This window comes from Echinops telfairi, unplaced genomic scaffold (genome assembly GCF_000313985.2).
Source record: "Echinops telfairi isolate 266 unplaced genomic scaffold, ASM31398v2 ScPeMD7_443;HRSCAF=831, whole genome shotgun sequence".
In the NCBI taxonomy this organism is placed as follows: domain Eukaryota; kingdom Metazoa; phylum Chordata; class Mammalia; order Afrosoricida; family Tenrecidae; genus Echinops; species Echinops telfairi.
The window spans coordinates 13,151,048-13,165,313 of NW_022104341.1; the positions used below are offsets into that span (position 1 = coordinate 13,151,048).

At 37.1% G+C, this 14,266-nt stretch overlaps 1 protein-coding gene across 1 annotated transcript in view; it reads right to left on the minus strand.

Moving 5' to 3' along the window:
* The window catches only part of AMY2B (amylase alpha 2B), a 23,948-nt gene that overhangs the window by 9,117 nt on the left and 565 nt on the right, over positions 1-14,266 (minus strand). Inside the window, exons 2-3 of the mRNA XM_004699555.2 lie at positions 397-610; positions 7-81 (exon numbers count right to left, since the gene is read on the minus strand). Of these exons, the coding sequence (XP_004699612.1) occupies positions 7-81; positions 397-564 (243 nt within the window). The 5' untranslated portion in view covers positions 565-610. The remainder of the gene's footprint in view (positions 1-6; positions 82-396; positions 611-14,266) is intronic.

The window sequence follows — 14,266 nt, forward strand, 5'->3', positions numbered from 1 at the left end:
CTTGTAGCTAATTGGCTGGTATCTTTCCCACCAAGGTCTTGAAGGGTTATTAATTATAACATTTTCATTGGGTGGAGATATCTACAAATAAAATGATCTTAGTAAGTATTAAATGATGGCTTACTTTCTGTCATTAAATGTGCTAGAAACTAATTGATAATACAAAATTATTTCTGAACCATAGCATACATACTTACATTTATTTCAACCACTTGAAAATGTTAATAGCACATTCAAATGTTCTGCTAAAAAAAGAACTTATCAAAATAAATTAACTACCAATACTGATTTTTTCATCAGAAACTTGTTTTACTTAGAGTATATGTGGGGGGAAAAGTTATCTTGCTTCACAGATACAGACTGAACTCTCTAATACATACTGTGAACAGTACCCACCTGAACCCCTCCGAATCCATTGGGAGCTAAGTATCGCTCACACTCAAGAGCAATGTCGTCCCAGCGCCACTCGAAGAGATGGACAATGGATGTCCGCCCAGGTTTGGTGTGCGGAGCATATTGAGCCCAGCAGAACCCAATGGCTGACAGTAATAAAAAGAACTTCATTTCGCTTTGAAGTCAACAGTGTTCTTTCCAGCAGCTATTTATATCCCTGCAAGAAGTATATTTTACAAAGTAAATGTTCACATAAATAAATATTTAGACCAGAAACCATTTATTCATAATCTGAAAAGAATGATAAATAGCAATGTTAACAGGTGAGGAACAGCAATAAAACCTCCCAGGAAATTATCTAAATGACCTTCCCAAACTCAATGTTTTTCTTATTGAGGGAATATTAGATTTTTCAAGCATCTGGTATTATATATATGTAAACAGTCCTTATCCATAGCCTATTTAATTTGGATTACACCTAGCTACTGAGGTCCTTGACTCAATAGAAAGAAAATAATAATGAGCCGGTGAAGATTTTGCCTTAAATATTTATTTTCAAATGTTTGCACTATTTCTATTTCAAATTGAAACAGGGCATTCAATTGTTTCTCACCCAAATTTTAGGGACTTAAATTTCTTCATTTGGACATTTTTGGAAATCAAATGCCCATGAGTTGGAGAAACAGACTACCCTAGCTCTGACTTCAAGCAAGATGCTTAATGATTTCAACAGTAGGTTTTCACCTCTATGATCAAATATTTCTCGACCACGATAAAACACCAAAGAAATGAATTTGTATCCCTTTTCTTTTTCTCTAAATTAAACCCTCACAAAAAGACTAATAGCACAGCTGAGGAAAATGCAATCCATCCATCCATACAAGTTATGATTGTCTACTTTTTTCTGCAGCATTGTGAATGATGGGAACAAAGATGTTTACATTATTTATTACATGAATGAATATTCAAACTCAATAATAATAATAACAATAAATACATCGAGTCAATTCCAACTCATAGAGACCCTATAAGAAAGAGTAGAACTGTTCCCTAGAGTTTCGTAGCCGTCAATATTCATGGCAGCAGACTGTCTCGTCTTCTTCCTTCAGAGTGGCGGGTGACTTTGAGTCACCAACCTTGGGCCTAGTAGCCTAATGCCTAACCTTGAATGAAAACCACAGTACTAATAAAATAATTTGAGATAGCAATAATGTCAATATATGGTCAAACCATTAAACATTATAGGTTGAATAGATAAAACATATGGCATGTGTAGGTATCTCAATAAAGCTGTAAAAATTTTGTTTAAAAACTCGAGTTTAGTTTTTAGTGTAAAACAAATCATTACAGGAGTAGAAAGGCTGGGGTGGGGAAACTAGTATGAAATAATAGGGCAGTAACAGAATGACTTCGTGGACAGTGTATTTTTGACAGGATCATCAGGGAAGACATATCTAATGATATGATTTCCAGCAGTTATTTGAAAGGTTAGGAAGAGTTCATCACTTAAAAATCAGAGAAAGAACAAAGTGGCTGGAGGGAGTTTCACAAACTCACTGTCATCGAGTTGATGTTGACCATAGTGACCCTTTAGGGCAGGGTAGAAATGTGCCTGTGAGTTTCCCAGACTGTAACTGCTTACAAGAGTAGAAAACTCTGTCTTTCTCACACAGAGTGGCGAGTGGTTTTGAACTGTTGACCTTGCAAATGGAAGCCCAACACATAACCCAATATGGCACCAGGGCTTCTTAGATGGGAGAAAGTAGCAAAGATTAAATCCCAAGGTAGGAAACTGCCTAAATTATTTAAGGAGCTTGCGCACACACCTCAATTTGGCTGAAGTACAAGTAAAATGAGGTGAATCAGACAGGAGAGGTAGACCAGAACATGGAGCATCTTGTAGAAAAGGATGAAAAAGAAAGTTCTATTGAGGCTGTGAGAACAGAAGGTGGCATACTCTGATATACTTTTAAATAAAATCCCTCCAACTGCTATGAAGAAACTGGATTAAAGGAGGGCAAGAATAGAGGCAGAGACATCAGTTAGAGGATTTTTCTAGGAGTCCGGGAAAGAAGCAGGTGCCCCCGAGGGGGGAACAGACCACAGGTGTGACACGAACATGTTTCAGATGTCAACAGGCAATAGGTTTATGGGGACAGATTTTGGCAGTGATACCATTTGTTAAAATGAGGGAAAATGAAGAACCAGCTATGGCAAAGGATATCAAGAGTTCTATAGCTTTTAATAATTCCTCCATTTTAATGTTCTCTTTTTTCCCTTCTTCAGTATACCAAGTGACATGAGACGTCCTATCCATTGAAAACTAGAAATGCCCTGGAATTTAAAAAGCCATTTCAGACCTTCATATCTTCCCAGGAGTTTTCGTTCTTTGTAGGGTTCCCTTCCACCATCCTTGTGAGTGTTGGCATCCAGCTACAGTGGAAGCAACGTCTTTGTAAAATTTATCCTGCTCTACCAGGGCTTAGTTAATAACACCTCTTCTATGTGGCAAGTTAAACACATATATCACATTATTCAACTGTTTTATTTACATTATAAATAATAAAGTACACATGGTAAATAATTAAGGAAACCTATTCTGGACCAGGTGTCCTGAATGTAGATTTCAGGTGTGATCTCCAACGTCTAGCAAAATGACAGGCATAAGGGCTTACATACTCAATCAGTGATTCCGGCAGACAATCTCTTCATGCTAGGTATTGTGAAAGATGTTGAAATGACATGGGTTATGTTCCTATTGATTCTTCTTAAAACAAATGAACACTCTGCCAAAAACTGTGTAATAATTAAACGCTAGTCCTTGTGGGGGGAAAATTGCACACATGAAGAAATTAAGGTATATTGAGCTAGAAAAAATTGAGCTAATTGTCCTAACTCCTATATTAAGCCACAAAGCCAAAATTTAATAGTAGGTATGACTATGTGGTGATATTATCTATATTACACCAGTGTTTCTGATTGAATTCTAGAATTGTAGTGTTCAATATGGCAGTCACTAGCAGTATTGCACTACTCAGAGCTTAATGTGCTATAAGACCCGAGTTGTCTTAATCAATGATCTCTATTTTACTTCTCTGTGTTCTAATATCAATTGAAATAGGATATTAGAAGTCACAGGGGAAAAATCATGCTTAAAAAATTTATTAAGGAAGTTAACAAGTTGTAATGCCAGTGAAAAATGCTCCGGATATTTATCAGGAAAAATTACAAAGTTCTTTCAGACCTGCCTAACCACTCAGCTAGAAGTCTCAAACCAAAGACATTCAGTTCAAGCTTGTGGGTCAGCAAGCCCACCTTCCCCAATTAAGTGTCCTGAGGCACACCATACTGAAAACCGGCCTTCTACATAAATCTTCATTTGCTCAATGGGTTGGAAAGTCAGCCACTTTGTTCTATGCTCTGGTTCCTGGTTCTGCTGCTGCTCCTCTGCTGGTATAGCTGCCTTCTGAATCCAGGAGGTTCACTGTGCAGGGGTCTCAAGTCCAGAAGACATGCTCCATTCCTGGCTCTTTCTAGTAATGAGATGTCTCCTCCTGATTCTCAGAGGGTTCATCTTATGCACAGAAAGATGACATTCCAGAGAATCCTAAACACTATTACTCAAGGGCGAATCCTATCAATAGCTTCTCTCTTTGGTGGGAGTTAAAAACTTTGGCTAAAAGTCACATTAAATAATTCATTACAAGAACAAAGTACACTTTGTATTTCTAAGATTTAGTATAAAAATCATTAATAATTTTACATGGATTACATACTGAGATGATAATGCATAGGGGCACATTTGACTTACTAAAATGTATTTCCCCCATTTCTTTTTTCTACTTCTTTTAATACAGCTAGAAAAACAACCAACCAGAATGCTCTACTTATAACGCCCTCCCGGGGAGGATGGACAACAGAAAGTGAGTGAAGGGAGACATTGGTGAGTGTAGGGCATGAAAAAATAATAATAACTTATAAATTATCAAGGGTTCATGAGGAGAGAGAGTAGGGAAGGGAGGGGGAAAATGAGAAGCTGATACCAAAGGCTCAAGTGGAAAGAAAATGTTTTGAGAATGATGATGGCAACAAATGGACAAATGTGCTTGATACAATGGATGGATTGATGGAAGGATAGTGATAAGAGCTATACAAGCCCCATTAAAATGATTTTTTAATGTCATCAATTAGAAGATGTGATAGCATTATAATAATAAAGGATGAAGTGTTGACCATTAAAAAAAGAAAAACAATAAAATGTTCTATGTAGTCCTAATTATATTTCTATTGTTCTAGAAATGCTAAGTAATAAAAGAAACACCCCTACACACATATAAAATAGCAATTATAAAAGGATATCATTGTTATGTTAAGGGAACCTCCCAATTTAAAATTTGAGGGGAAGTATTACAATGTCAATATCACTAACAATGCAATCCTGAAGCAAACTTGGTTTAGGGAAACTAAGGACTGATTTTGAGACATGACTAAGTGTGAAGCACACTTTTAAACCTAAATAGAAGTAAAGTAATCAATAAAAGCATATTATTTAGGGAGTAATTTGAAAGTTTTCAACAAACAGCTATAGTTCAAAATGGAACACAAAATGTTTTACAAGCAATTTAGCACAGACACTGACTAATCAGAACAGATGCTATTCATCAGCAAATAGTATTTATGGGCCAATACGCACTGGTTGCACTGTTGAATAGGAAATTACGGCATTGAGCAGAGTCAATCAGTGTTTGTCTATGTAAATGAGGGAAAAAGAGGAAGCAAAAGAGATGCCAGTAAACAGGGAGACAACGTTTGTTTCAATAGGTCAATAAATTAAAGCAACACTATTGCTGTCAAATTGGATTCATGGTAACCCTAGAGGTTCAGTAGAGTTGCCTCCTTGAGGTTTCCAAGCTTTACAGAGGCAAGTCACACTTTACTGGTAACAGCCAAACTCTTAACCACTGTCCCAGCAGGGCTTCTTACTACAGAAATGTTAAGAAACACAAAATAAATCGTTTGTACGTATCCTCCATCTCACTGCCATTGAGTCAAACCCAACTCTTAGTGACCCCTGAGGGCACTAAGTTAGTAGAACTAACTGCCCCTTTGGGTTTCCAAGGCTATACATCTTGACTGGAATAGAAAGCCTCATCTTTCCCTCCTAACACTGCAGGTGAATTCTAACTCATTGTTAACCCATTACACCACCAGGATGAGTACACCCTCATACACTCTTTGTTGTTGTTGTTGTTATGTGATATCCAGTCTGTTTCAATCCAAGGTGAGTCTAAGTCCAAGAGAAGGAGACACCAGCCAATCCTCACCATCCTCACAACTATTATACCTGAGCACATGATTGCAGCTGCTGTGACGCTGCATCTCATTGAGGGCCCTCCTCTTTCCACTTAACAGAGTTGTATGTTCTTGAGGAACTGGTCTCTCCAGACTTCCTGATGCAAATGAGTGAGTGCTTCCATTGAGTCCTTCGCCTGTGGAAACATTTCACTTGGTATTCCTTCAGTTCCTGGAGCTTTGTGGCTGGCTAATGGTTTCAGTGCAGCTTGGACTTCTTCCTTCAGGACCATTGGTTCTTGTTCACACGCTACCTCTTGGAATAACAGAATGCTAACACATTCTTTTTTGTACGGTGATTCTGTGTTTTCTTTCTGAGTTTGATGCTTGCTGCATCTTTCAATATTTTAGCCATATGATTTTGAACATTGCAATTGTGATTAAGAACGAGTTTCAGAGTCTTTACCATCATTCACTTTGATCTATTCTCTCTTTCTTGTGTTTTAATGACCTTTTGCTTTCTTCATATGATGTTCTTCCAACATTTCATCAGGTCTTCTGTGAAATTTGCATGGCATATTAGCAAGGTCATATTTTGGTTCTCGTGGACATGTTTTAATTTTCTTCAACTTCAACTTGTCCTTACGTGTGAACAGTTGATGATTTTATCCAAAGTCAGCCTCTGGCCTGGATAAGTTGTTGATATTTTACCTCTGCATTACCTCTGCCCACAGATGTACTCAATTTAATTTCTATACATTTCTGCTGAGAAAGTCCATGTGTGTAGTTGCCATTTGTGTTGTTGAAAATGTATTGATAATGAAGTAGCCATTATTATTGCAAAATCATATCATTTCCTGGTTCATTTCTAAGACCATATTTTCCAAGACTCTTTCTTTTCTTTGTTTCCAAATTTTGCCTTTCAGTCACCAATAATCATCAATGCATCTTAATTGTGTGTTTGAAAAATGCAGACTGAAGTTTTTGGTAGATTCTTCAATTTCTACATGACTAACTTTAGTTGTTGCTGCATCAATTGGAATAATAGTTGTGTTGATTGGATTTCTTTTTGCTTTGTTTGTTTTTAATTATTTTATCGGGGGCTCTTACAGCTCTTAAAACAATCCATACATCAATTGTATCAAGCACATTTGTACATGTGTTGCCATCCTCATTTTCAAAACATCTTTCTACTAAGTCCTTGGTATCAGCTCCTCTTTTTTCCCTCCCTCCCCCTTACCCTTGTGAACCCTTGATAAATTATAAACTATTTTCATATCTTATACAATCTGCTGTCTCCCTTCACCCATGTTTCTGTTGTTCGTCCTCCTGGGGAGGGAGGTTTTATGTCAATCATTGTGATCGGTTCCCCTTCTCTCCCCCACCTTCCCCCTACCTCATGGTATCCCTACTCCCACTATTGTTCCTGAGGGGTTTATCCTGGATTCCATGTGCCAAGAGCTCTTATCTGTACCAGTGTACATGCTTAGGTCTAGCCAAATTTGTAAGGTAGAACTGGGGTCATGATAGTGGGAGAGGGTGGGGAGGGAGGAAGCATTAAAGAACTAGGAGAATGTTTTGTGTGTTTTGTTTCTGCACCCTGGCTGGCTCATCCCTTCCTATGACCCTTCTGTGAGTGGATGTCCAATTGTCTACAGATGGACTTTGAGTCTCCACTCTGACCCCCCTCATTTGTATCCATATGCCTGATATCTGATTCCCCACTTGGTGATCACACAGGCTGGTGTGCTTCTTCCGTGTGGGCTTTGTTGCTTCCCTGCTAGATGGCCACTTGTTTAACTCCAAGCCTTAAGACTCCAGACACTATATATTCTAATAGCTGGGTAACATCAGCTTTCTTTACCACATATGCTTAAACACCCATTTTGTCTTCAGTGATCCTGTTGGGAAGATGAGCATCACTGAATACCAAGTTATTAGAACAAAGTGTTCGTGCATCGAGGGAGGACTTGAGTAGAGGCTCAATATGCATCTGCTACCTTGATACTTAACCTATAAATATATGTACATAGATCTATATCCCTATGGGTATATATTAATATATTTACATATATACATGCCTATATTTATACCTTTATAAATGTCTTGTGCCTCCTAGTTCTTTTCCTTTATTTCCTTTTACTTTCCTCCTGTCCCACTATCATGTTCAACCTTCATTCGCCTTTCAGCAATTCCTCTCCGCTACATTGCACTTGATCAAACCCCACCAGGTGTTTTACACCCTCCTCACGATAGATTTTAGATCTCTTGTTCCCATTGTTGTTGCCTTAAGGATTGCTTCTTTCTGTACAGAGTTCCTTTCTGCCACTAGCCAAGGTAAGGTTAAATGTATGGGAGCACATGAGACTATGTCATGGGGCTTAGGTTCTGCCTTCCTGTTACTCAAGTGATATGACCTTGGAAAATTGAGTAAATCTCTTTGTCATTGTTTCCTAAACATGAAACAAGGCCAAAGAATGCAATAATCTGCTTCACAGTTTCAGAATTTCAGAGACTGCAACCCATTACAGGACTAGAAAGCCTCATCTTCCTCCCTGAACTGGAGGTTTTGAAATGCTGACCTTTCTGTTAGCAGCCCAATGTGAAAGTAACCACTGCCTGTGCTTATTAGACAATAATAAATCGATGTTGTGAGAATGTGGAAAACACAAAGAATCATAATCATAACCTAGAGATAACCTTTATGGCATGTTAGTATATCTCTTTCGAGTCTTTTTTTTCTTATGTGTATGTGTGTGTATTGCTAACCTCAAGATCAGCAGTTCAAAACTACCTGCCACTCCTGCAGGAGACAGATGAGGTTTTCTACTCCTATAAAGATTTTTTAAAATCATTTTATTGGGGGCTCGTAAAACCCTTATCACAATACATACATACATCCATTGTGTCAAGCATTTGTTGCCATCATCCTCAAAACATTGTCTTTCTATTTGAGCCCTTGGTGTCAGCTCCTCATTTTTCCCCTCCCTATCCACCCCTGATTGGATTTCTTTATATACGGATAGATATTATCCTTCATAGAGCGCATTGTAGCTCAAGATAAAATTTGATGATGACTGAAACTCCAGTCTTCTTGATTGCGTCATTACCAGCATAGTAAACTATATGGTTTTCTGCTTCAAACTGGCTAATACCAGATCATTTCTGCTCACTAAAGCTAGAATACCCATTTTTATGTATTCCATTTCATTTTTGATTACTTCAGTCTTCATACATTCCAACAGCCATTTATTAATATGCTTACAGATGTTTCTTGTACTCCCTCGGCAAAGGAAGATCCTGAAGGCTTTACTTCTTTCTACAGGATTTACCTGTGTGAGCTCAGGTGATTGACTCAGCTTTGAGAAGGCAGCTCTTCCTCAGTTGTATTCTGAGTGCTTTCTGACCTGAGGAGTTCATTTTCTGGCACTGTTTCTGACAATCTTCTGTTTCTATTCATTAGGGTTTCAGTATCTGACAGGGTCTCCATGCTAGCCATAGGGTTTGCAGTGACGAAATCTTCTGAAGTAGACAGCCTACTCCTTCTTCATAGTCTGCACTTAGCCTGGAAGCTCTGCTGAAACACGTTCATGCGGGGGGACCCATCTCACATTGGAAATACCAGTGATAGAGCTTCTAGCAACACATCTATGCACAGCCACGACAGTGTGACAAACTGACAGACAAGTGGCAGCACATCCTCCATAGTGAATGGTAAGGGAAATGCTGGTAAAGGGTTAAAGGAGAAGAGAGGCATCATTGGAACTCGATGTTTGCTTCAATATTAAAATGTAGTGGCTAAGGACATGATCCAATAAGTTAGACAAACCATAGTTTAAACTCTGACCTTGCCATTTATCAGTTTTATAACCTTGGCAAATAAAGTGACTTCTCTAAAATTATTTATTCAGAGGTTGAAAAGTAGTATTTACTTCACAGAGTTGTTATCATGACTAAGTGAAACAATGCAAATAAAGGTGTTACCTCAGTGCATGAGTACAGTAAATAACTTAATTGATTTGGCTCCTATAATGTTGCTATTATGCTATTTCAAGCTAGTGAAATCTTGAACTATTCTCTTAATAACATTTTTTTAAATCCATGTTTTTCACAATGGATCATAAAACATTTTTAAAAGTAGGAAATACTTGCATGTATACTTTGAAATTTTTAATTAAGCAAAGAATCCCAGCATACTGGAGCTAAATGAAGATGTAATAAATACAGCTCTGAGCCCCATAGAAGATGTATTAAAATAACAAAATATATTCATATCTTATACACCAAAATCTACAAAATCCTGGCATTTCTAGCATCAAAAACAAAAAGGATTTTAAATAGCTGTTTTATGTCTAGTTCCTATAATGCTTCTCCTAATAGAAGCTACTCAGTTATTAACATTGATATTAATGCTTTGTTGCTAACATATTATATTTCCTGGATAGCCCTATAGACAGGAAATTTTCTTTTACTGTAAAGTTCTAATGGTTACTGTTGGATGCAAAACAGTTGTCTTGGATATCCTTAAAAATACTAAATAGAATATTTCACAATATCTTATCCACAAAGAAATATTCCTTAAAGCTATGAATCTATAAATAGAGATATAATTAAAATTATTAATGAAAAGTACTTAATGCCATGTAAATGCACATTATTTTGTCATTTATCTTTATCTGCAAGTAGTTTAACTTTTCTTTTTTTTTAACATTTTATTAGGGGCTCATACAACTGTTATCCCAATCCATACACACATCAATTGTGTAAAGCGCATTTGTACATCGTTTCTCAAAACATTTTCTCTCCACTTAAACCCCCGACATTAGGTCCTCATTTTTCCCCTCCCTCCCCACTCCCCCCTCCCTCATGAGCCCTTGATAGTTTATAAATGGGTATTTTGTCATATCTTGCCCTGTCTGACGTCTCCCTTCACCCACTTTTCGGTTGTCTGTCCCCTTTAACTTTTATGACTTCCAATTGTTTGCAATTTATTATTTTCTAGAGTGTTAGGTTGTATTATTACTATAAAATTCAAACCAAACTCACTTCCATGGAGCGTATTCCAAAGTATAAGCCCCGGATAGGGCAGAGTGGAACGGCCCTTGTGAGTCTAAGAGAGTAGAGAGCCTCATCGGTCTCCCGAGTAGAGGCTGCTTGTTTTAAATTGCCAAGAGAATAGCAATCCAACCCGGGACCCACTATGGCACCAGAACGATAGGATTTGCCAAATTGGTGGTTTCTTTCTCTGAAAAATATACTTCCTCTGAATTTACACTGTACTGGATAAAATTTTCTTAAAATAGTATTTCCTCACCCTTTATCAACTCGGGCCCCCACAGCCAAAAAAATATAAAAAAGAAAGAACCCGAGTTCTGGATAATAATTTACATGTGCAGGTTAGAGGAATGAAGGCATAGAGAATCAAGGTCTCCTGCCCCATTTCTAAAAGCTGAGAAACATTTTATGGCAACACACAAGCACATTTAAAACACCCACAGTACATTTTGTGCTGCTAGACACTGACATTTGAGTAATCAACAAACCTAAAATAGACTGTGAAACTTAGAACTATATCAAGTCATATGACATATGCTTTTGAAAGAAGAGAAGTCATATGATACTCAGAAAACACTAAAATAGCCTACCACATTGACCTGCTTAGATAAGCAATCTCTCAAACACACAGTTCTGTGTCTTTGAATTACTTAAAAAAACAAAATCAAAAACTTACTGTGTGATATTTCTTCCTCATCAGCTGGAGAGAAAAACCCTGGGTTTAGGAGTTCAGGGATTTTTCTCTGATCTTCTTCCTTTCAATATGTCCTCTTACAGCTTTGTCCGAGTTCTTCAAATCTGATTGCCCAAAAGTCTAATCTGAGCTCCGCGGTGGCACCAGATTGGCCACTACCCATCCTATGTCCTGAGTGAATCATTTTCTTCCCTCTCCTGCTCAATTTGCTGCCCTGATCACTTTTCTAATTCCACTTTAGCTCTGATCACTTTTCTAATTCCACTTTAGCTCTGATCACTTTTCTAATTCCACTTTAGCTCTGATCACTTTTCTAATTCCACTTCAGCTCTGATCACTTTTCTAATTCCACTTGAGCTCTTCAGTTGTTTACTTTCTCTGTGCTCTTTTCTTTCTATAAACTCCTCTTCTATCTCAACTAATTCTTTTGACTATGTCTATATGCAGGAAAACACACTTATGCTAAACAACCTCAAATACACAGATCAACATAGGATAATAGTAGTTTATACTCAAATAAGGTAAATGTTCCCAGAATGATGAACAAAACCTCTAAAACAGCAAACTCTAACTTAGAATACCAAGTTGGCCATTTATTATGTAAACTTTAGAAATCAGCATTTAGCCTATGGATTTACTCATTTAGAAAACAATAATTATGGTATTATTGATAAAAATAACAACTAATATGTACATCAAAAGACTTCATCAAAAGAGTGAAAAGAGGACCCACAGATTATGAACAAAATTTTGGCAATAATACATGTGATAAAAAATCTATAAAGAATCGTAACACTTTAATAAGAAAACCAGAAATAGTCTAATAAAAAAAGTGAGCAGAAGACATGGGTAGAAAATTCACAAAATATGACATGTAGGCAGCCAATTGTATGAAGAGATGTTCACATTTATTAGCGATAAGACAGACACAAAATTCTAAATTTACTAGCTATCACCTCTTACCGATACTGATAGAAATTTCACTTCTTTTTTAATGCTGGGACGTGTATGGAAAGATTGGAAGACTCACACAATGCTAGTGGGGTTGCAGGATGGAACAGACGGAGAGAACATGGCAGTCCTCACATAAACGTGGATAGAAATACCATGTGACTGTGCCTTTCTCCACCCAGTGTATACCCCAAAGATATAAACAACAAATGTAAACAGATATATGCACATGTGTATCACAGCTTTTTCTATCATAACAAAAGATAGAGACAACCAAAATTCCCATCTGTGCATGATTGGATAAACAAACTCTGGGATAGACACACAATAGAATATTATTCATTTCAATGGAATATTATACATCCCTGAGAAACCATAATGAAACTGTCAAACACCCCAAGCCGTGGATGAGTTTGGAAGGCATTGTGCTTAGAAATGTTAGTCAATCACATAAAGACAAATACTACATGACGCCATTATTATAAAAGGAGAAAAAACAAGCAAACAAGCGTAGGAAAACCGATTCATATCAAAAGAAGCAGATTTTGAAGGCTGTGGCTAGGTGAGAGTCCAAGGATGGGTAAGGGTGGTTGGTAGGGCAGCAAAGGAAGGAAGGAAGGAGGAGGGGGTAAAGAAAGGGGACTTCCTATCCTGAGGGATGCAAGTGTCACTGCTCGCAGCAGGTGAGCTGTGAAATTGTGCCCTCCATGTTTCTCCTTGCGTGTGTTCTCCTCCACAGGAAAAGGGCATACAGAAAACGGAAAGGAGAGGCCCAAGCTGTGACAGCCCTCATTTGCTTCCCCTCAGATCCACACATGTTGGAGGGCTACAAAAGAAGGAAAAGGAACAGGGGAACCAGCTCAAAATAATCACTATACGTATGAGTGTCGCTATGTGTCATTTCCATCCTAATCATGCGTATTCTTCATATACACACATGCAGATCTTGCAAGATGGGATCATGATTGAGACATTAAATCATTAAATAATTTTGTCCACGGTCAGAGAGCTAAGAAATGTTGAGACTGAAATTCAAAACCAAATGTCTGGCTCCATTATTCAGCCCTATCTATCTACTTTACAGGACTATTATGAAAATAAAATAATATTCATATTGTATATGAAATATTCTGGACACTTGTTTGGCTAGTATTAAGAAGTTTAGATAGTTGCAGAAGAATTAAAACTTATTTTTCTGATTTTTCAAACCTTGCTCCAAAGAAAACTCTTACTTTTGGGGGGTTATTGTTTCTACTGTTGATCCTATATTTACCCATAAAAATATTATTGAACATAATCTCTTGATGTTCCTTCATGAAGATAAATTGTACACTTTTATCAGGTTGAATTCAGTAATCTCATGTAACTTGTCTTGGCAACTTAATAAATGCAAGTAAAAGTAATATGTTTTACTTTAGAGCCTCTTTGATTTTAAAGTATGTATCTTTATCAACAGCATCACAAAGTTTCTGTGACAGATTGCAAAAGGACTGATATTAAGAGTTTTTGACTTGGGATAAACATGAGGAATAAACTTGGTTATTTGAAACCACTGAGCTTTAGTTTTGTTTAGTGATTGCAGCCATAACCTACTTTGTTCTGATTTGCACTACCACTAAATTCCATAAGACTCTTTGATTTATAGGACATTTGATATGAGATTTTCTTTCTCTTGGGGTATATAAAAGTTGAGGGAAGGGTAAACTATAGGATCAGAAAATGGTAACATTTAAGATGACTTTAAGAATAAACTGACCCACTAGTTTTCAAACTTTGAGTTCCAAGTAACAATTAAATTTTTTTAAATCTGTATTAAAAGATATTTTAATGTACAAAGTAATTAAAACTTTAAATTAAAATACCTTTTAATACTATTTTCAG